At 44.6% G+C, this 24,648-nt stretch overlaps 1 protein-coding gene across 1 annotated transcript in view; it reads right to left on the reverse strand.

Moving 5' to 3' along the window:
* The window catches only part of HPGD (15-hydroxyprostaglandin dehydrogenase), a 72,496-nt gene extending 53,186 nt beyond the window's left edge, over positions 1 to 19,310 (reverse strand). The window contains exon 1 of the mRNA XM_077279516.1: positions 19,004 to 19,310. Coding sequence (XP_077135631.1) covers positions 19,004 to 19,096 — 93 coding nt within the window. The 5' untranslated portion in view covers positions 19,097 to 19,310. The remainder of the gene's footprint in view (positions 1 to 19,003) is intronic.
* Positions 19,311 to 24,648: the final 5,338 nt, after the last annotated feature.

Consider the following 24,648-nt stretch of genomic DNA (forward strand, 5'->3'; position numbering starts at 1 on the left):
CTACTAAAAACACTAAGCCAGGGTCTGGTGGTCAAGCTCCATGGAAACAAGCTGTACACTATGAAAAATAAAAGCTCTCATTGCATGATAATAACAGTAGATAGAAAAATCAAGTCAGTTGCAAACTTTCTTATTTTTTTCATACTGTCTAACTAATTAAAGCAGTTTAATAACTTGAGAATATCCCTTTAAGACCCAGGAGCTTTAAACTGCCCCTCTTATTCAAAGAACTTGTGATTGACCTGACAATTGTAACATAATGAGCGCAAATGCAGTCATGTTTAAACTTTTGGACTATTTTTTTCATCCAGAAGGAGGCATATTCTCACCAACACAAGTCAGTATCCATGTTCCACCATCCATAACAATATCAGAATTTCTAAAATTTATTGAAAAATAAAAATATCACCACCACTAAAATAAAAACTAGAAAAAAGCTGAAAATGATATGAATTGTTCAATGATCCTTTGCTACAGAACATCCATAGTAAATGGCAGTATACTGCTTTGGCAGATGAACTACACTAAAGCATGAGCTGCTCATGAAAATGATGGTCCTAGATAATTCATGGTCATTAAGAATTCAACAAAACGTCAATTCTTCATAATGGAACACAAATGGCAAGGACCTTGTGACTTTTCCTAATTAGGAAAGTGACATAATTACTTTCCCATGGTAAAAAAATGTGTGTAAAACGTGAAAAAGTCAAAGGGCTTGATTAATTAACACTGGCAGTTTGTATGCTGTGTTTTAATGAGGTGTGTGCAGAAGATATGCCGTAATCATTAATAAGGACTGTATGCCACTGAAAGGGAATATGGTCAGCAGGTTTTTGCTATGTAATCAGAGATCACCATGTTGTAGGGGTAGAGACCCCGATTCCAGTGATGGGTTACTTACTAGGTTTTGTTTTGTGGTTTCAATACAATTAGTGTTTAATCAGCAGAAGTTTATCACTGTAGGACAGCTGGCCTCATGCCTTGTAGTCCAACCTCACCCCCAACATTGATTAGCAACTTTCTGTCAATATACAATGTACACAGAGAGCTGCTGCCAGTCAGTGGTGTCTGAGGTGTCAGTCATTCTGAGCTCAGCTTTATCTGCACCCATGTGATACATCGCTGGAATCATGGTCTCTGTTCCTAAATCATGCTACTGTCAGATTACATAGCAAAAACCTGCTGGAAGATTCCTTATATTGAATCAGGCGCATCTTATCAGTGACGGGGGCCTCGCTAGAAATGTTATTCCAGTCAAGGTCTGGAATAACATTTCTGGTGTAAGAAATTTTGTCATTTTTCATGAATGTGACAAAAGGACACAGCCATGCCCATCCCCAGCTCCAAACATTTGGGAGGTATTAAAACTGTCAAAAGTCGCAAAAGTTTTGTACAACGTAAAAAATGTTATGACTTTTCAGAGTGCTTTAAGATTGAATTAAATTTGAATCTGGGCCAAAGATGTTTGGACTCTTGAGCCTTCTCCCCACATATAACAACAGGCAATGGTTTATGCAACATGGTTATGTAAGGAGGACATGTAACATAATTACTCATCCGGCTTAGGCTACTTTCACACATCAGGTTTTCAGTGTCAGGTTAAATCCGGCGAATGTTGGAATAACTGGATCCGGCGCGGATTTTGAAAAACTGATGCGATGGATCTGTTTTTTTGACGGATCCAGCTAGCCTATCTAGATTATTGGATAAAAAAAAAATTTGGAGCATGCTCAGTTTAAAAAACCGGATCAAGCCTCCGGATCCGGCACCTTCCGGCTCCCATTATAGCAAACAGACGGAAGCGCCGGATCCAGCGCTTCAGGCTTTTTCGCCGGAGACAAAAAACGTTGCAATGGACGTTTTTTCAAGAAACCGGAAGCGGCAGATTTGCCGGATCCGGCGAACACCGGACAAAACGCAATGTCATCCGGTGCAATCCGGCACTAATACAAGTCTATGGGAAAAAAACCTGATCCGGCGGCAACATTCGCCTGATCTGGATTTAGCCAGACACTGAAAACCTGATGTGTGAAAGTAGCCTTAATACACACGGGAGCGCTTAACTAACATGATGTACTAGTTATAGTTATTTATCCACTAGTGCTTGCATCTTGTCCTGCCAACAACAGATGAGCAAAGGCCGCAGTACCTCACCTGAGCTGCATTTTACAAATGTACAGAGACACCCAGGTCTGCACAAAGCACATGGAGCATGAGCACCTCCAGACATCAGTCAGCCTCGTCCCGTACAATATGTCCATCCCAACAACTTAATTACAGGCAATCGTCATATCTACCTTATGAGACACGTGTCTTCATACACAAGATAAATGTCTCTCAGATGTCTCACTGTATTTCACTCCTAAATAAGCGTGTACATGCCAGCTGTGGATCTACGTTGTCTCCTCGCTTGGTCACGTTGTCCTCCTGTTCCTCATAACTAACAGATAATTCCACATTCCTTCCCGCAGCTTACTCTTGTCTTGAGGGCTTAGCATTTTGTACTAGCATGCTTCCAGATGTGATAACATGAAGATGACATGTATTTACTTACGCAAAAGGAAGCATAATTCAGTCTATGCAGTGTTTGTTCTTTCAGCTTATTAGTGTGTAGTTTGGGTCGTTTCTGTATGGTTTTTCACTCACTCACTGATGAGCTTCCTCCACTTCTACTCTGAGAACCGTGGAATGTCGAGTGGCTTAGTAATGCTTGCCGTTTGGTCAACAAAAGTCACCGATTTCTACAGCCACTTCCATTTTTAGTATAAAAATGTTTTCTATTTCATGTTTTAACACCATTTTTTACTGAATCTACAGGGCATCCACACTGGTGCCTGGTCCCATAAAGGGCCAGAAGGCATTTTAGTCTATCTTGTTCAATCAATACTTGGCTGACCCCTTTCTGACATCGGGAGTAATAGTCAAAAACATCAATATACCAGAATTACGTTTTTTGGTCACCACGACATTGTATTAAAATGCAATAACCGGCAACCAAAAGATCGTATCAGCACCAAAATGGTGTTATTAAAATGTCAGCTCGGCACGCAAAAAATAAGCCCTCACCCAACCCGAGATTACTAAAAATGGAGATGCTACGGGTATTGGAAAATGACACGATTTTTTTTTTTTTAACAAAGTTTGGAAATTTTTTTTCACCACTTAGATAAAAAAAAGAACCTAGACATGTTTGGTGTCTGTGAACTTTAATGATCCGTCAGTTTTAGCATTTAGTGAATATGGTAAAAAAGCCAAACAAATACAAGTGTGGGACTGCACTTTTTATGCAATTTCTCCGCACTTGGAATTTTTTTCCCGTCTTTCAGTACACAACATGGTAAAACCAATGGTGGTGTTTAAAAGTACAACTCGTCTCGCAAAATACAAGCCCTCACATGGCCATTTTGACCAAAAAATAAAAAAGTTATGGCTCTGGGAAGATGGGGAGCAAAAAATGAAAATGCAAAACCAAAAATACCTCTGGTTGTTAAGGGGTTAAAGAGTAACTATCGTTTAGATTTTTTTTGCTTAGATTAATAATACGCGTGAAAATAACAAAATTTCTAATATATCCTATCAGAGAAATCTACTTTTTTCTCCGCCAGGACGAACATTCAATTTCAAAATTCTCAATGCCTGGGTAAAATCTGTATGCAATGAAGATGAATTGTGACATTACAGAGATAGGAGATTGTAGTTAATACTGATAAGTTTTATGCAGATGAAGGAGGAGAAGGAAAGTGGAGCTAGATGCATTCTCCTCAACATGACGTTATCAGTAGCAGCTCTCTCCTTCTGTCTTTCAGTATGGCTATACCTTGACAATCACTCCTAACGGTTGCCTGCCCTGACCTATTGCTTGTTTCCATTAGTGAACTCTACCTGCCTTGGCCATGTCTACTCTAAGTTAATTAAAAAAAAAACAAAAAAAAAAAAAAACACAGCAGCTTGCACCTGTTCACATTTGCTTCGTTGCGTTAGGAAGTACTGGCCAGACTTTTTCTCTGTAGTATAGAGGTGGTGACTATTTTCATAGTTCATTGAGCCGTCCGTTCCTAAAAAGTGCTGGATCTTACCTTCCTTTAAAAGGAACCTGTCACCCCCAAAATCGAAGATGAGCTAAGCCCACCAGCATCAGGGGCTTAAATGCTGTAGATAAGCCCCCGATGTATCCTGAAAGATGAGAAAAAGAGGTTATATTATACTCACCCAGGGGCAGTCCCGGTCTGGTTCTGGTCTGATGGGCGTCGCGGTCCGGTCCGGGGCTTCCCATCTTCTTACGATGACGTCTTCTTGTCTTCACGCTGCGGCTCTGGCCGGGAAAGGTCAGAGAGGCCAAGCATCTGCGCACTGCAGTACTTTGCTCTGCCCTCAACAGGACAGACAAAGTACGCCTGCGCCGGAGCTGCAGCGTGAAGACAAGAAGAGGACATCATTCTATGAAGATAGGAGGCCCCGGACCGGACTGCGACGCCCATCGGACCGGACCGCCCCTGGGTGAGTATAATCCAACCTTTTTCTCATCTTTCAGGATACTGTACATCGGGGGCTTATCTACAGCATTACAGAATGCTGTAGATAAGCCCCTAATGCTGGTGGGCTTAGCTCACCTTCGATTTTGGGGGTGACAGGTTCCCTTTAAATTTGTAAGCTTTTGGCCCAGGAGAGGTGCGTCTGATTGGAAAGGTTAGGGTCCCATCAAAGAAAGTTTGCCTTGTCACATCTGATGTGATCACACGAATTGGTCAATTTGTGCACTAAATACCTTCATTTACGGTATATATTCTACATTGCAGTAATGCAGTTTACATTTCATATTATCAGGCCATGTGCACACGTTGCGGAAAGTGGTGCGGATTTTTCCAGACTGATTTTAGTAAATCCACAGGTAACCCGCACTGCGGATGTCCTGCGGATTTACCGCGATTTTTGTGCGGCTTCCACCTGTGGTTTTACACCTGCGGATTCCTATTATGGAGCAGGTGTAAACCGCTGCGGAATCCACACAAAGAAGTGACATGCTGCGGAATAAACAACGCTACGTTTCCGCGCGATTTTTTTCCGCAGCATGTGCACTGCAGATTTTGTTTTCCATGGGTTTACGTGATACTGTAAACTCAGGGAAAACTGCTGCGAATCTGCAGCGGCCAATCCGCTGCGGATCTGCAGCAAAGTCCGCAACGTGTGCACATACCCTAAATGTTTGTTCATATCTTGTTGCACACAGTGCGCTGCTGCTCCTTTGGACTTGCTCTCAATTGTCTTCAGAAACCCTGCAACAAAGTTCAGATCCCTATACACATATAAAGAGGAAAACAAGGGGGTTGCAGGATTTCCACTCCTTAGTTTAAGGCCGGCGTCACACTCAGCGTATGAAAATACGGTCCGTATTTTACGGCCGTAATACGCAGAAATGTTCCAAAAATAGTGCTCCGTATGTCATCTGTAGGCAGGGTGTGTCAGCGTATTTTGCGCATGGCAGCATCCTCCGTATGTAATCCGTATGGCATCCGTACTGCGATATTTTCTCGCAGGCTTGCAAAACCGACATCTAATGGATTTATGTGCTCAAATGTTCGTTAAAACATATATACAGTATGTATATATATGTCATTGAGACACACACACATACATACATATATATATATATATACTGTATTTATATTTAATTCAGCGCGAGATATGTGAAAAGCCGGTAATTCAATTGCCAGCTTTCCATTTCTCCTTCCCAAACCCGACAGGATATGAGACATGGTTTACATACAGTAAACCATCTCATATCCCTTTTTTTTTTTTTTTTTTGCATATTCCACACTAGTGTTAGTGTGTGTGTATGTACAAAATTTAGTAGTGTGTATGTAGTAGTGTGTATGTACAAAATTTGGGCGCTGTAGCTTGTAAAATAAAGGGTTAAAAGGCGGAAAAAATTGGCTTGGGCTCCTGCGCAATTTTCTCTGCCAGAATGGTAAAGCCAGTGACTGAGGACAGATATTAATAGCCTAGAGAGGGTCCATGGTTATTGGCCCCCCTGGCTACAAACATCTGCCCCCAGCCACCCCAGAAAAGGCACATCTGGAAGATGCGCCTATTCTGGCACTTGGCCACTCTCTTCCCACTCCCATGTAGCGGTGGGATATGGGGTAATGAAGGGTTAATGTCACCTTGCTATTGTAAGGTGACATTAAGCCAGATTATTAATGGAGAGGCGTCAATTATGTCACCTATCCATTATTAATCCAATAGTACAAAATGGTTAATAAAACACACACAAACATTATTTAAAAGTATTTTAATGAAATAAAGACACAGGGTGTTGTAATATTTTATTATACTGGTAATCCACCTGAAGACCCTCGTTCTGTAACAAAGGAAAAATAAAAAAACAACAATATCTCATACCTTCCGTCGCTCAGATCACGTCCCACGAAGTAAATCCATCTGAAGGGGTTAAATCATTTTACAGCCAGGAGCTCTGCTAAAGCAGTGCTTGTGCCTGTAAAACCCCCGGGGAATGAATGGAAAGCGGGGTGACCTGTAGTTACCTTAAGTTGTGGTGAGGCGCCCTCTGCTGGATGTCCTCATATGAACTCGAGCGTGAGAACTTTTCCAAGGCTCCAGTTCATGAGGACATACAGCAGAGGGCGCATCACCGCAACTCAAGGTAACTACAGGTCATTCCCCTGCAATCCATTCATTCCCTGCTTTAGCAGAGCTCCTGGCTGTAAAATGATTTAACCCCTTCAGATGGATTTACTTCGTGGGACTTGATCTGAGCGACGGAAGGTATGTTGTTGTTTTTTTATTTTTCCTTTGTTACAGAACGAGGGTCTTCAGGTGGATTACCAGTATAATAAAAATATTACAACACCCTGTGTCTTTATTTCATTAAAATACTTTTAAATAATGTGTTTGTGTGTTTTATTAACCATTTCGTACTATTGGATTAAGAATGGATAGGTGTCATAATTGACACCTCTCCATTATTAATCTGGCTTAATGTCACCTTACAATAGCAAGGTGACATTAACCCTTCATTACCCCATATCCCACCGCTTCACGGGAGTGGGAGGAGAGTGGCCAAGTGCCAGAATAGGCGCATCTTCCAGATGTGCCTTTTCTGGGGTGGCTGGGGGCAGATGTTTGTAGCCAGGGGGGGGGGGGGACAATAACCATGGACCCTCTCTAGGCTATTAATATCTGCCCTCAGTCACTGGCTTTACCACTCTGGCGGAGAAAATTGCGCAAGAGCCCACACCAATTTTTTCCACGATTTAACCCTTTATTTTACAAGCTACAGTGTCCAAATTTTGCACATACACACTACTAACATTAGTAGTGTGGAATATGCAAAAAAAAAAGGGATATGAGATGGTTTACTGTATGTAAACCATGTCTCATATCCTGTCGGGTTTGGGAAGGAGAAATGAAAAGCCGGCAATTGAATTACCGGCTTTTCTATAGAACACCGCTGCGTATTTCTCGCAACTCACACTGCTGGTTCGTGTGTAATCCATATTTTTCTCACCCCCATAGACTTTCATTGGCGATTTTTTTTGCGCAATACGGTGACAAACGCAGCATGCTGCGATTTTCTACGGCCGTAGAAAACGGTATAATACGGATCCGTAAAATACGGCTGATAGAAGCTGGGACATAGAGAATCATTGGGCCGTGTGTTATGCGTATTTTACAGATGTATTTTCTGCGCTCATACGTCCGCAAAACTCGCTAGTGTGACGCCGGCCTAAGAGTTGAGTCCTACTTCTTAGGCCGGGTGCCCATGATTCGGAACTGGTAGCAGTTTGGATACAGCGTTTGATCGCTGCATCCAAAATGTTGCTGTATATTTGCATGTGATCACTGAACTGTGTGGATTCACCGCATCCAATACATTCTATTGATGAAATTTCTCTTGTGGACATGCTACGGTCTGAAGAGACGCGCCGCATATCCGTCTCCACAGGCGATCCATGGGCGTCTGTGTACGCATAGTGGACATGGGATTTCTTGAAGGTGGTTGGACGCTGCATAGGTTGGTCTTCTATCAAATAAATAGTGTCTCTCAGCTGAAAATAGGCACAGCGACAGGGGGGAGGGCGGCATAAAATTCAGCATTTTATCTATTGAATTAGGGTACCGTCTCACAAAACTATTTACCAACGATCACGACCAGCGATACGACCTGGCCGTGATCGTTGGTAAGTCGTTGTGTGGTCGCTGGGGAGCTGTCACACAGACAGCTCTCCAGCGACCAACGATGCCGAGGTCCCCGGGTAACCAGGGTAAACATTGGGTTACTAAGCGCAGGGCCGCGCTTAGTAACCCGATATTTACCCTGGTTACCGTCGTAAATGTAAAAAAACCCAAACCGTACATACTCACATTCCGGTGTCCGTCAGGTCCCTTGCCGTCTGCTTCCCGCACTGACTGACTCCCGGCCGTAAAGTGAAAGCAGATCACAGCGGTGACGTCACTGCTGTGCTCTGCTTTCACTTTACGGCCGGGAATCAGTCAGTGCGGGAAGCAGACGGCAAGGGACCTGACGGACACCGGAATGTGAGTATGTACGGTTTGGTTTTTTTTACATTTATGACGATAACCAGGGTAAACATCGGGTTACTAAGTGCGGCCCTGCGCTTAGTAACCCGATGTTTACCCTGGTTACAAGCGAACGCATCGTTGGATCGGTGTCACACACACCGATCCAACGATGACAGCGGGAGATCCAGCGACGAAAGAAAGTTCCAAACGATCTGCTACGACGTACGATTCTCAGCAGGGTCCCTGATCGCTGCTGCGTGTCAGACACAGCGATATCGTATGGATATCGCTGGAACGTCACGGATCGTACCGTCGTAGCGACAAAAGTGCCACTGTGAGACGGTACCCTTAGACTTGAAGACACCTTGCCCAGTGGAATCATGAACAATGGCACTGAGATAACAACTGTGATCCTTTCAACTTTGGAGCCTTCTTTTTCTGAAATATTGATGAAGAGGCTTTAAGTTTGGAGGCGTTCGGAAGTAAGATATCTCTATGGCGGTATTATGCATGCCGTTTCTTAATACTATTTGAATGTGTTTTCAAGTACGGTAATATAAAGGTTTACTCGCCCTGCTTTGCAGTCTCTGGCTGTAGTTGTGTAAGTATATTATAAATATATTATATATGGGACTGGGGGTCTGATGAGCGTGAAGAATTTCCCTGAACTAGTTGGGTGGGCTTTATTATTTATTATGCGTTGCTTATAGAGAATGCAGCATATGTATATCCAGCATATTCCATAGCGCTTTACAGACATTATCATCCCTGGCCACACCGGGCTCAAAATATATTACCGAGCTTTTGCTTCTATCCCCACATAAGAGATAGACAGGTGAATGCTTTTGATGTGGTAACGTTCACTTTATACGCAGAGGCAGCATCTCTGAGAGCAGAACAATGTGCACTGTGCAACAGACAATGACACTATAAGGAGATCACAGAGTACACCAATCCAGAGGGGCTGAGGTCATTATAAAGTACATTCAGTAACAGGAAGAGTTGCTGATGTCATTCCATTGCTACTAGATAACCAGCTGTTCCCAGTGTAATTCCACAGCAGAAACGGTACCAGCACAAGTGCCAAGGTCAATACACTATACAATGCAGGATTGTTGATCATTTCTGTGTGCACAGTTGTATTTTTGTTAGGAGCATTAAACCGGTCGTCCAGGTTTGTGATGAAAGTCTTCAGTCATTCTATGTGACTGCAGACTTCCGAATTCGCACACTGTTTGCACTGCACATTGTCAGGATTCTCCAGCACTGACAGCAAGAATGGGAGGTCACGTAACCAAAAGTGTGCATGCAATATGCATATGCACAGTCATGTGCCAACTAGAAGTTTTCTACCTCGCTCAATACACTTGCATTGCGCTAACCCGCACATGTCTAGTCACAATGTGTCAGCAGAGTGCCAACTTGTGGTCACATGACTGCCCACTCGGCATGGGAGAAAGCGGACAGCGCACAGTGCGCAAGCTGTGAGGATTCACAAAGAATGACTGCAGACTTTTGTCAGAATATTGGACAAACTCTTTTAATTATGAAATTAAGAACTGCAGCATGCCCAATCATAGCGGCATGTAATATGCTCACTGTCAGGATTTGGCTCTGCTTGCCAGTTTCAGCGGTCATCACATGGCCACTCATATGGAACTTTCATACTGGTCACTATTCTCTGCAAGAAGCAGGGACTGTAGTTTTTCACTGGACACTGAGAATTATGAAGAACAGCTTGTCGGTGCAAGACTTAGGCCGGAGTCACACTTGCGAGTCCAATGCGAGAAACTTGCGCGAGTCTCTCGTCTCAAAACCCGGCACTCGGGACCGGAGTATGCGGCTTCATGTATTTCTAAGCAGCTGAACGCTCCGGACCCGAGTGCCGGCGGCAGTGCTGGGTATTGAGGCGAGAGACTCGCGCAAGTTTCTCACATTGCTCTTACAAGTGTGACCCCGGCCTAAGTGTGCAAATCGCACGAGTGCTCACATAACGACTACTCACACTGCTTAAGCTGTGTATAGGAGGAGGACGCCAAACTGAATTCTTGCCCTTTATAAACCTACAAAAAATCCGTAGCCAGAATGGAAAACATCCCCCTGTGGCTTTAAATATATATACCAAAGATTTGCTCAAAAAAGAGCAGCGCAAGCTTAAATCCCTGTAATCAAAATAGTGATGGGCGACCGCATTTAAGCCCACATAAAGTATGTATCTCAAGGGATCACAGAACGGCAAGAGGGAGTTCGTGCGATAACCAAGTTAAATTTATTATACATATAATTTATACAAAATTGAGGACAAAAGTGTACATGGGTAGAAAGCAGCTAAAAAACGTACATGCTGGCACCATAAAGAATTGCATCAGTAGGTGCCAAAGTGTGGAGAAATGAATAAACGTGTCTCAAGGAACACGGCCGCACACACAATCTTATGAGAGGCAGAGCACACAGTGAACTATGCAGCCCTCCGGTGTAAACAGTAGCTTGCATTATAATCAGGCATGACAAACAGAGAGTCTAACGGCTTTAATTGAATATGACTATTTATTTCATAAATTGAGTACTACTTGCGCTCTCTGCCTCTCATAAGATTGTGTGCGCGGCCGTGTTCCTTGATTTGATTTGCCTCTGCCATTGGATAGGATTATTGAAGAGTTGAGGAATGTCATTATTTCTACCTTGTATGTGTCCTGTTTGCTGAAGACCTATTGTTAAGATATTACCTGTTCAAGTCTAGTGTTCCAAAACATGTAAATCTCTTAATGAGAACATGGCTGCTGTCCATGAACTAAGCTGGCAATTTGCATTCCAAATAGCAAAGTTATTCATGGTAAAGAGATGATGAAAACAATTGTTAATTGTTAATCATCTAATCCTGTTTCCTCATATTTCCCTGTGCTGAAATAGTAAACTGCCACCCCGACCATGAAAGTACCAGAAAGGTAATAATCATTGGGTCTTATATTTCCTCGCTAGGCAGTAATTTGTGTTGTGGTTGCTGGGCATATACAGCGCTGGCAAAAATCAAGAGACCACTGCAAAATGTTCAGTTTGTCTGATTTTTTCCCTTTATAGGTATATTTTTGAGTAAAATGTAAATTGTTCTTTTATTCTATAAACTTCTGACAACAAGTCTCCGAATTTCCAAGTAATAAATGTTGTACCTTTTTTTTCTGAAAAGGAGACATGGTCAAAGTAAAAAAAAAAATAACCAGTGCTTTCAGACCTCAAATAATGCAAAGAAAACAAGTTCATAATCAAACAACAATACTAATGTTTTAACTCAGGAAGAGTTCAGAAATCAATATTTTGTGGAATAACCGTGATTTTTAATCACAGCTTTCATGCGTCTTGGCATGCTTTCCACCAGTCTTTCACACTGCTCCTGGCGCAAAAATGTAATCAGTTCTTCTTTGTTTGATGGCTTGTGACTATCCATCATCCTCTTGATTACATTCCAGAGGTTTTCAATGGGGTTCAGGTCTGCAGATTGGGTTGCCCATGACGGGCTTTGATGTGGTGGTCTCTTAATTTTTGCCAGAGCTGTATATTCAGTGGTGTACCACAAAAAACAGTGGACCATGCAGCTGCTATGGGGTCCATGAGGCTGGGAGCCCGATATAGTTGAAAGCAATGATGGAAGAGGGAGCCGTCAGCTGATACTCCCTCCTTCATCATCCTCCCTGAGCATCTGACGCCTCAGCGCAGAAGGGCAATGACGTTATTACATTGCGACTACTGTACCAAGCAGTGCAGACCTCATGCTGCAGAGACCTGAGCAGCGGGGTTATTTGTTGGGCCCTCAAACTATTTGAAGGAATATTTGTGGGGCCATCATACTATCATACTACAATCATACTATTTGGAGGGCTATTTGTGGGGCCATCATACTGTTTATAGAGCTATTTGTGGGGCCATTAAACTATTTGGAGGGTTATTTGAGGAATACTAATAATTGTGTGCGCCATCATGCTACTTGGGGGTCATCATACTATTTGTAATGCTATGTGGGGATCATCAGACTATGTGGGGAACCATCATTCTATTTGAAGGGTTATCTGGGTGGCCATCATACTATATTCAGTGCTATATGGGGGCCATCAGGCAACTTGGGGGGCATCATATTAGGCAGAGGGCTATTTGCTACATCATCCTATTTGGAGGACTATGTGTGGGCCATTATACTGTGTGGAGGACTGTGTGGGGCCAATTACACTGTGTGCAGGGTTGTGTGGTGTCTAATACACTGCTTGGAGTGTTGTGTGGGGATCATTGTACTATCTGAAGGGCTATGTGGCAGGCCATTATACTATTTGGAGGGTTAGTGGGGGTCATAATAAAGTATGGCCCGCCATTATACAGTACAAAGGGTTGTGTTGGGGCCACTATACTGTATGGAGGGTCACTATACTGTATGAAGGTCTGTGCGTGGACCATCATATTGTGCAGAGGGCTGTGTCAGGGCCTTCATACTCTGTGTGGGTGAGTATGGGGACCATCATACTGGGTCAATATTATACCATGATACTGTAGAGTTATCATACTGTGCGTGTGCGGTGCACATTTGTTGGCATCATACTTTTTTGGAGCCATGAAAGGGGTATGTATCTTAGTGTTTGTGAACACTAAGGTTCTTCAATAGGGGCAACATTACTTTGTAAAGGCTGCAAAGTTGTGTGATATGCTCTACTGTGACCCCATCTATTTAGGGGTTTTAATTAGTATTTTTGTTATGGGGTCCCATGATTTCTATGTATGCCCCTGCACGTACTGTATGTTATTCTAGGGGTTATCTTGCTTAGAAAAAGCATTTTAAATTAAATTCCTGATTAGAACATTTTGTGTTTATAGGAGGAATCTCCCATATAGGATTACCATATATAAAAAACAGAGAGAGCCACAAACTGAAAAGAAACTGCTGGCACAGAGAGAGACTATGGGTTTTGCGGCACTGACCCACTGAACTGAGTAGGAGGGCACTGCAATATCCAGCACAGATAGTACTGTATACCTCATAATGTAGCAGAGCAGAGCAGGAAGCAGCAGCGCCCCCTATGTGCCACGGCCACTAAAAGCAGCTCAGATCAGATATTGATGGTCTACTCTTAGCCTAGGCTCATATGCCAATATTAATTTTCATCCAAAAATGTGGGAATATTTTTTTTCTCACTTGTCATGTGTGCTTACCTTATACAATGAGTTTTTTTTTTTTTTTACACTCAGCGGCTATTAATCTATTACAGAACTGCAATGTATCTGTAAAAATGCCACATCCATTGCCAGTGGCGAGCTCGAACAACAGGTTAATATATTTAATGTGAATGAGGTCCTTCCAATCCTTCCCCTGAGCGGTGATGCTGAGGGAGAGAAGGAGCTGGCGTCTCTGATCTCGGACTGCCGATGTTTCTGTTTTTGGTGAGAAGAGAGATGTCTGGCAGCGACTCTCATACAGAACACAGGCGTGCTGAGCGGAGCCGAGCTCCTGCGTATGGAGGAATCGGGGGAATAACGGTCGGCAGAACGATCCGCAGAACTGACTAGTGTGTATGAGGCTCCATAGTCATTGCGACTTTCTGATCAACTCCTCTGGAGATACTGGGGCCGATTCATCAAAGCTTTTGCTCCAGAAAGAAAAAGGGAAGTTGAGGGAAAAAAATGAGATTTTCAGCATTTTTTCATTTGTTTGACTTAGCCCTGTCGAAATAGGTGGAGCTGGGGGACACGGGGCCATGATCAGGCCTGTCAATTTAGCATTTCTGACACAGTGCGTGGAGGTGCCTGTCATATACTAAATACTGAATGCATTCATTCTTTAGCAAGTCTGAGGCAACTATGACGGAACTATGTATAACCAGGGCTGTGGAGTCGGAGCCCATTTTGGTGGAGTCGGTGTCATGGAAATTGAGGAGTCGGAGGTTTGGCTTACCGACTCCACAGCCCTGTGTATAACCCCATCACGTTGTGTTCGGTGGAGAGAAGAATTGGCATTTAAATGGCTGAATAGATTGTAGACGTTCATCTAACTTCTGCATATTAAAAAGTCAATATTTCCAATAAAGCAGAAAAAAAGCTATTGCTTCTCATCATAATTGTAATAATAATTATTTCTATAGCGCCAGCATATTCTGCAGCATTTTACAAATCAGAATCCCCTGAATATCCAGTTAGTGATTGGGGGGGGATCAATGGCTTATTATTATTATTATTATGTCTTTTTCATTGTATTTGTTTGTTTGTTGCTTTTTAAGAAGAGAGGGATTAATGAGCTCAGAGACTGTAATGCTCCCTCCATTCTCTGCACACTCTTGTGGAATGTTACCTCTTACCTTTGTGGCTATCTGTGCCTCCTGACTACACTGTGTCAATAGCAGTTTACAGCCCTATTGTTTTGTGATTACAAGACAGTCAAGTCTGGTGGAGGGGGATGGAGAAGAAGCCAGGAGAATTTGTCAATGGGAAAGCTCAGGGAAAATGTGCTGCAGAAAGTTCTGGGACTGTCCTATTTATCAGCATGGAGCTTGTGGAAACCCATTCACATGCTGCAGAAACGACCATTAGTGAAGCATGGAGCCGATTCCAAGTTATTATACCCAAACACAATAGTATTAGGAAGTGCAGCGAAGACTAAGATACATTTCCCATGATTTGCTGAGTGCAGCTTCTCACTGCGTCCATCTACACTTTATCTTGCCTGTAACACTGAAAGCTAACACAGATTTTTCGGATAATATCATATGGAGGAAAAAATGTCCTACACCTCTCCCATAAACTGGCGACACGCTGACTGATGTGTTAAAGGTCGTTCTAGTGTCACAGTTGAATGAATCTTCCTTTTCCTGACAATCTGGCCCTAATCCACCCTGGCTGTTGTAGGAGCAATGGCGCGTGTTCGCTGGCTGTCATGCAGGGATGTGGGGATTGAGATGACCGTGTTATTCCCTTCTCCTAATATTTCGCATCCAGTCAGATACTGTAGTAGACATGGCCCAGCTTTTCAGCTCTACGTGAAGTGTTCCTGTTCCCATCTAATCACAAAAATGAAAAATATGAAACTTTGCACTACAAGGCTCACCTGCTTGTGAGGAACTGTAAGGCCACGTTCACACGATCAGTGTTTGGGGAGTTTTTGATGGTGCAGATTTTCTGCACCCATTAAGTAAAATAGGTCACTTGTATTTTGTTTTCGAAAATATGCAAAAAGTCCCTGGTAGGAACGTAGCCTCAGCCTCGGCCATAACCCTGGAAACTGGACATATACAGGTCCTTCTCAAAAAATTAGCATATAGTGTTAAATTTCATTATTTACCATAATGTAATGATTACAATTAAACTTTCATATACTATAGATTCATTATCCACCAACTGAAATTTGTCAGGTCTTTTATTGTTTTAATACTGATGATTTTGGCATACAACTCCTGATAACCCAAAAAACCTGTCTCAATAAATTAGCATATCAAGAAAAGGTTCTCTAAACGACCTATTAACCTAATCTTATGAATCAACTAATTAACTCTAAACACATGCAAAAGATACCTGAGGCTTTTAAAAACTCCCTGCCTGGTTCATTACTCAAAACCCCCATCATGGGTAAGACTAGCGACCTGACAGATGTCAAGAAGGCCATCATTGACACCCTCAAGCAAGAGGGTAAGACCCAGAAAGAAATTTCTCAACAAATAGGCTGTTCCCAGAGTGCTGTATCAAGGCACCTCAATGGTAAGTCTGTTGGAAGGAAACAATGTGGCAGAAAACGCTGTACAACGAGAAGAGGTGACCGGACCCTGAGGAAGATTGTGGAGAAGGACCGATTCCAGACCTTGGGGAACCTGAGGAAGCAGTGGACTGAGTCTGGTGTGGAAACATCCAGAGCCACCGTGCACAGGCGTGTGCAGGAAATGGGCTACAGGTGCCGCATTCCCCAGGTAAAGCCACTTTTGAACCATAAACAGCGGCAGAAGCGCCTGACCTGGGCTACAGAGAAGCAGCACTGGACTGTTGCTAAGTGGTCCCAAGTACTTTTTTCTGATGAAAGCAAATTTTGCATGTCATTCGGAAATCAAGGTGCCAGAGTCTGGAGGAAGACTGGGGAGAAGGAAATGCCAAAATGCCTGAAGTCCAGTGTCAAGTACCCACAGTCAGTGATGGTGTGGGGTGCCATGTCAGCTGCTGGTGTTGGTCCACTGTGTTTCATCAAGGGCAGGGTCAATGCAGCTAGCTATCAGGAGATTTTGGAGCACTTCATGCTTCCATCGGCTGAAATGCTTTATGGAGATGAAGATTTCATTTTTCAGCACGACCTGGCACCTGCTCACAGTGCCAAAACCACTGGTAAATGGTTTACTGACCATGGTATTACTGTGCTCAATTGGCCTGCCAACTCTCCTGACCTGAACCCCATAGAGAATCTGTGGGATATTGTGAAGAGAAAGTTGAGAGACGCAAGACCCAACACTCTGGATGAGCTTAAGGCCGCTATTGAAGCATCCTGGGCCTCCATAACATCTCAGCAGTGTCACAGGCTGATTGCCTCCATGCCACGCCGCATTGAAGCAGTCATTTCTGCCAAAGGATTCCCGACCAAGTATTGAGTGCATAACTGAACATTATTATTTGATGGTTTTTTTGTTTGGTATTAAAAAACACTTTTATTTGATTGGTCGGGTGAAATATGCTAATTTATTGAGACAGGTTTTTTGGGTTATCAGGAGTTGTATGCCAAAATCATCAGTATTAAAACAATAAAAGACCTGACAAATTTCAGTTGGTGGATAATGAATCTATAATATATGAAAGTTTAATTGTAATCATTACATTATGGTAAATAATGAAATTTAACACTATATGCTAATTTTTTGAGAAGGACCTGTACTTCTCCAGCTGTTAAGGTTCCAGATACTAAGAAAGTAGCTCCGCAGTGATAGAGGAAGGAGAGGAAAGTGACTGCTGGGGACGGCTCCGTCCTGCTAAGTGTCAGTGATCAGCTATGGAAGGGAAACCACTATACCGTAAGAAACCACAAGTCTCATCAATGAATTCTGAGAAGGTAATCCACAGCTGCTCACCAGAGGGACTACAGGTCTCAGTAATCCGCTCTGGAAGGAAATCTATAGCCACTCATCTGAGGGACACGTCTCATCAATCAACTCTAAAGGCTCGTGATGATGACCGTATATTCTGTCCCACTGCGAGTTGGCAATACATCAGATCAAAACATCCAATCGCACTCGGACCAATGTTATTCTATGGGGCAGCGCACATGTCCCATTCTTTCCCTGGACTATGGCGGTATGAGGAACAAATCATAGCATGACCAATTATAATCAGACATTCGGATTGCACTTGGCCATGCAAGTCAATGAGTGCCTGTGAAACATGTAACTGCACTTGGATGACACCTGAGTGCAGCCTGATTTCCATGGACTGACAAAATGGAGAAGATGGGGACATTTTTTTTCCCATCGTCTTCTCATCTGAAATAATGAGATCATACTGTGATCAAACTCTGATCAGAATGGGATCAGCATAATTGTGCTGATACTCTTGGATGAGAAGATGTATATTCCGGAGTGAACATAGCCTTAAAGGAATCTGTAACTACTCACCTGAGGAACTACAAGTCTCAGAGAGAGAATCTATAGCTACTAACTTCAGAACCTACAACTTTCATGAATGATCTGCGAGATTCCATAGCTACTCATATGAGGAACTACAATTCTCAGTAATGATATCTGGGAGAGAATCTGTGTATACACACCTGGGGAACTGCAAGTCTCATCAATAAAGTCAGAACTCTATGGCTCTCCAGCTTTGTGGAACTACAAGTGTCATAGACAAACTCTTAGCTAGTCCATACAGTCAGTTATTCTAATCAGCAGTGCTGTGTGTATCCTTCACCTGATGAACACTATAATCATAACTATAAAGCAGAGAGCCTGGATAGCTATCTCCCTGATGTGGAACTACAAGTCTCAGTTTGTCATGTGCTGTCTACAGATCAAACTTCTGTCCCTGGGAAATAAATAAAAAGCTTAGATCTTTGAATGGAATTTACAAATCCCTCCTGTAGAGAAGTAAAGGAACAGAGGCACTACAAGACTCAGCAGTAAACCCCAGGTGTGTGTGATACACATACATAGACACACAAAGTATGTGTGATCAGTATTGTCGGGGAACTACACGGCTCAGCACTGCCGCTGGTTCTGCAGGACACCACTAGGTCTGGAGCTCAGTATACGGACGGGTGACCTTTGTATAAGGTCCGGTGACCCCTGTATACGGACTGGTGACCCCTGTATACAGACCGGCGACCCCTGTATACGGACGGGTGACCCCTGTATATGGAGCGGTCACCCCTGTATACGGCCAGTGACCCCTGTATACGGACCGGTGACCCCTGTACGGCCGCTGCCAGCAGAGAACCCAGTCACCCGCATACAGCAGGGGCATCCGCACTCACCGCAGCTCCCTTGTTCAAAAGTTCCTCCACCATCGCTCTGCCAATCCCCTGTGCGGCTCCAGTGACCAGCGCCACCTTCCCATTGGCATACATGATGTCCCGCGCCTGATGCCTGCAGATCCGTGCACTGAACTGCTGCGACTTCCAGTGTGTGCCCGCGGCTCCGTCCTGCCTGTGCTGTCACCTCCTCCCAGGCCGGATCAATGTGCCGAGAAGCCAGTGTTATCTCTCTGCTTTCCGTCGCTTCAAACTCTTTTACAAGGGGGAGGAACAAGTGCTGCCTGCAGATTAGAGGTAACTGGCTGCTGCCTGCACACTTCTCTCATACCTGCCCTTTAACTCTTCATTGGCCGGAGAGTAATTTAACAAGCATGGTTAATACACTTTAATGTTTATCTATTTATCTATCTATGGATCCATCTATTATCTATCTATCTATCTAGCTATCTATCTATCTATCTATCTACTATGTATCCATCTATTATCTATCTAATCTCTATCTATCTATCTATTATCTACAGGTCCTTCTCAAAAAATTAGCATATAGTGTTAAATTTCATTATTTACCATAATGTAATGATTACAATTAAACTTTCATATATTATAGATTCATTATCCACCAACTGAAATTTGTCAGGTCTTTTATTGTTTTAATACTGATGATTTTGGCATACAACTCCTGATAACCCAAAAAACCTGTCTCAATAAATTAGCATATCAAGAAAAGGTTCTCTAAACGACCTATTAACCTAATCTTATGAATCAACTAATTAACTCTAAACACATGCAAAAGATACCTGAGGCTTTTAAAAACTCCCTGCCTGGTTCATTACTCAAAACCCCCATCATGGGTAAGACTAGCGACCTGACAGATGTCAAGAAGGCCATCATTGACACCCTCAAGCAAGAGGGTAAGACCCAGAAAAAAATTTCTCAACAAATAGGCTGTTCCTAGAGTGCTGTATCAAGGCACCTCAATGGTAAGTCTGTTGGAAGGAAACAATGTGGCAGAAAACGCTGTACAACGAGAAGAGGTGACCGGACCCTGAGGAAGATTGTGGAGAAGGACTGATTCCAGACCTTGGGGAACCTGAGGAAGCAGTGGACTGAGTCTGGTGTGGAAACATCCAGAGCCACCGTGCACAGGCGTGTGCAGGAAATGGGCTACAGGTGCCGCATTCCCCAGGTAAAGCCACTTTTGAACCATAAACAGCGGCAGAAGCGCCTGACCTGGGCTACAGAGAAGCAGCACTGGACTGTTGCTAAGTGGTCCCAAGTACTTTTTTCTGATGAAAGCAAATTTTGCATGTCATTCGGAAATCAAGGTGCCAGAGTCTGGAGGAAGACTGGGGAGAAGGAAATGCCAAAATGCCTGAAGTCCAGTGTCAAGTACCCACAGTCAGTGATGGTGTGGGGTGCCATGTCAGCTGCTGGTGTTGGTCCACTGTGTTTCATCAAGGGCAGGGTCAATGCAGCTAGCTATCAGGAGATTTTGGAGCACTTCATGCTTCCATCGGCTGAAATGCTTTATGGAGATGAAGATTTCATTTTTCAGCACGACCTGGCACCTGCTCACAGTGCCAAAACCACTGGTAAATGGTTTACTGACCATGGTATTACTGTGCTCAATTGGCCTGCCAACTCTCCTGACCTGAACCCCATAGAGAATCTGTGGGATATTGTGAAGAGAAAGTTGAGAGACGCAAGACCCAACACTCTGGATGAGCTTAAGGCCGCTATTGAAGCATCCTGGGCCTCCATAACATCTCAGCAGTGTCACAGGCTGATTGCCTCCATGCCACGCCGCATTGAAGCAGTCATTTCTGCCAAAGGATTCCCGACCAAGTATTGAGTGCATAACTGAACATTATTATTTGATGGTTTTTTTGTTTGGTATTAAAAAACACTTTTATTTGATTGGTCGGGTGAAATATGCTAATTTATTGAGACAGGTTTTTTGGGTTATCAGGAGTTGTATGCCAAAATCATCAGTATTAAAACAATAAAAGACCTGACAAATTTCAGTTGGTGGATAATGAATCTATAATATATGAAAGTTTAATTGTAATCATTACATTATGGTAAATAATGAAATTTAACACTATATGCAAATTTTTTGAGAAGGACCTGTATATGTAGCGCCCCCACTGCCGCCTTCTTGCTTTGATCTCGTTTCTCACTCAGCACAATATATCTCGCTTCTGATCCTTTCTTAGGGCACCGCCGCTATGCTGAGCAGGCACGGTCCCGTGACGTTCTTTCTTGTTGCCAGGCCTCTGTCAGGGTCCCAAACCTGACAGGGACCCTACCGAATCTTCCCCCACAACACCCTCTGCCACAAGGTGTTGCCTGGTTCCAACCCAGTCAGCTTTCTGCGCTAACTTCCTGCCTGACCCCCAGTTTACCCACACGGTGAGGAGTGGCCTAATAAATAGCACCCTTAGCTCCCCCTGGAGGCCCGACTGTGAAATGTATTGGTGTATGTGATACCTGGTCAGATGAACTCCTTCAGTGCCATCAGACGTACCATAGCCTCCCTTAGTGGCGGAGCCACAGTACTGCAACGACCAGGACTCTGGGGCGCTGCACTCTCCCCCGGTTAAATCCAGTACTCCGGGACTGGGAAGAAAACAACAATACAGGTTAGCAAAAAGACATACAATTTTGTGAGTGCAATAACAATAAGCATATTTGAACAGAGCTTCCCTTTATGGGAGGTGAGGACACTTAAACGTTACAAACATGGTTAAATACTTTGAATAACTTAGTATAAATAACTTTTCTCACCCAACCGGGTATTCTACTAAGTGCAAAATTTTTAAACATTAATTCAACATTGCCTTTGAGGATGTACACTCTGAATCCACTAAAGACCTTCTTATAACACATTATAAGGCTTAAGCAACTGTGCTACATTCTCCTACTTTATGTCTGCAGGACCGCCTGTCCTAACGGCTCCAGACCTACTGCCTCTCCTTTCTATTACAGGACCGCTCCTTTCAGCCCGAGCCTTCTGTCCTTCCACTACTATACACAGTATAGAACATATCCTTTTTCCTTCAGTTTAGGATCAACAAGCCATCTCTATATGGCTCCTAGGAGGACTCACCAACTAACCCCATCCGGGTTCACTTTCTGTCCTCATTCTTCCATCAACATTATCAAACACCTTTCACAATTAACTAGTTGGTTACATTTAACGTTTTCATATCAGCATTATTACTTTCTTTCAAGACATCATTATCACTTTACTGGTTTAAGACAGTTCTACTCCTAAGTGCACAGGTAGACATCTCCTTTAAGAGGGGACCAAGTCTTTATGAGGTAGCGCAGCTTCTTCAGCTACCAGTCCGTACACCGTAAGGACTCCGGTACAAGTTCCAATAACCGTATCTTCGCAAAGAGTCCCTCTTTAAGTAAAACCAGTAGGGAGCACCTTTAAGAAGGTGCAACTATGTACAAGGAGTTTGTATCATGCATTGTTCATGATTCAGCAGTTCTTTGATAACTTGTGCAAAACGTAGAAAACAAACAAAAACAATAGGGATCCCGGGTCAACAAAGGGATCCCTTTAAGAGTTAACCCTGGACGGGTTTTAGCAGCAAAATAGCAGAGAAAAACAATGAAAACAATTAACATTTACAATGGCAAAGCGTTCAGATATTTACTTAAACCAATCAGGGGGCAGCACCGGCGGAGGCAACCCCTTAGGGTATTGCCCGCTGCCTGGCACTGCGTAAGATGGAGTACTGTCTCATCTGGGGGTTTGTGTACCCACTGTCTTCAGTGCTGCAGCAGCAGAAGCACCACCCACCTGAGGAGGCACCTCCTTGGCCACGATGGTGGTTGAAGTGACGATGCTGCACGTTGTGGTCTTGACCATAGTGCACGTTGGAGTGACCTCAGTGGTCCTGGTGGTGATCATGGGCTGGCCACATGGGGGCACCTTTGCTACAGGGGTCAGCTTCACTGGCACCTTAATCGGGGGCATCACAGGGTTCTGCCTCTTGTGGACGTTCAGGGCAAACCACCCCTTTTCCCCAAAGTGCCTGGTGTAACTAACCCCGTCCCCCGGGTAGAGATACCGGCCTGGGTGGCCCTCTCTGAGGTGCGACTCAACATCCCTCCGGTTTACAAACACCTCCGCATACAGGCCCGGCTCTTTAATGAAGCCCCAGCCTCCGCGGAGCTTGAAGGTGGTGATGATGCCCTGCCTGCGCGGGGCCTGGTGAGCGGTGGGGTCCTTGCGGGCCCGGTCCTTGACCGCCAGGTCTTTCTGATGGTAGGCCTCCAGCCCGGCCTGGTACGCCTTTTCCTCCTCCTTCCACTGCTGTTCCAGCTGGGCCTGGTATTCCTCCCAGCTCAGGGCCTGCACCATCTCCCCTTCCCGTGTCTTCACCCCGGGGAACCCCATGAGGTCGGATCCTGGGTTCACCCAGCGGCATACCGTGCGCTCCGCATGGGTCTCACACAACAGGGTGGTTGGCGTGATCGGGGCCTTCAGGCGATGTTCCATGCCCGTTGCCTCCTCCCATGGTAACAGGTGTTTGAGTCTACGGGTCCCAGGGAGAGGGGGTGCCGCAACGGGGCCTATTAACAAGTCCTCTGCCGGCGGGACAGGGTCGACGGACTCACCAGCCAATGCAGGTTCCTCCTCCGCGGCGGGTTCCGCTGGCGGTGTCGGCGAGGGCCTCAGCAGCAACTCCGGTAATGGTACAGGGTCCGATGTCAAAGGACTTCCTTCCGGCGCTACCTGGTGTGGAGCCTGGGCCCTCGCGTTCAGCTGGAGGAGCTGGTGGATCAAGTCTCCCATCTCAGCCTGCAAAAGATCAGCGTTGTCCGTGGAGAATTGGCTGCGGTACTCGTCCGGGTAGTTGGGGGAGACTTCTGCTTCCACCCCACATTCGGGTTCTGAGCTGCTGGCCATGGAGTCCTCCACGTGAGTCGCTTCCTGATCCTTATCCCGCTCTCTCCTTCGTGGGCAGTTTCGTTTTCATTGCCTCCGCCCTCCATTGAGAATCAGGAGGCGGATCTCGGCTGCTGACGGACACGTCCTCATGGTGCAGAAATATTTAGACTGGGCGGCCATCGTCGTTCGCGCTCTCCAGCTTGCCTACGCCCACTCCACGCCCCTCTTCTTCTCCTGCGCTCTCCTCAGCGCTGTAATGGCGGCGGATTTTGGCGGCAAGTGGCACAGCACAGTTTTTGCAATAAGTCACAGTCCAAGTATAATAAATCACAGTTCCAAGGCACACATGACCCGATTCCTCAGGCTTAAGTAAATCCTGTTCGTGACGCCAAGTTGTAGCGCCCCCACTGCCGCAGGGCCGAGGGGCACCCGGTACCGGGCCTCTGAGTCTCTGCTCTGGGGTTGTCACGGTGGCTAGACCCGGTCCGTGACCCTGCTGAGGGGCGTACAGTGATAGATGTAGATAGTGGTGGTGGTGCGGTGCAGTAAATAACGAGGACACCAGGTTGCAGTCTCTTTACCTCTTTACTGAAGATCTCTGGGTCCTCAGTCCGGAATCCGGATAACCAGGCTGCGCAAGTCCGGCCGGTCCGATGGCACCTCCAGAGTTCTCTTTGCAGGTGGAAATCTGTGCCTTCCTGCTAGCGCTATGTGTTGTGGTCCTCCCCTGCTGTGC

This window comes from Ranitomeya variabilis, chromosome 1, assembly GCF_051348905.1.
Source record: "Ranitomeya variabilis isolate aRanVar5 chromosome 1, aRanVar5.hap1, whole genome shotgun sequence".
In the NCBI taxonomy this organism is placed as follows: Eukaryota; Metazoa; Chordata; class Amphibia; order Anura; family Dendrobatidae; genus Ranitomeya; species Ranitomeya variabilis.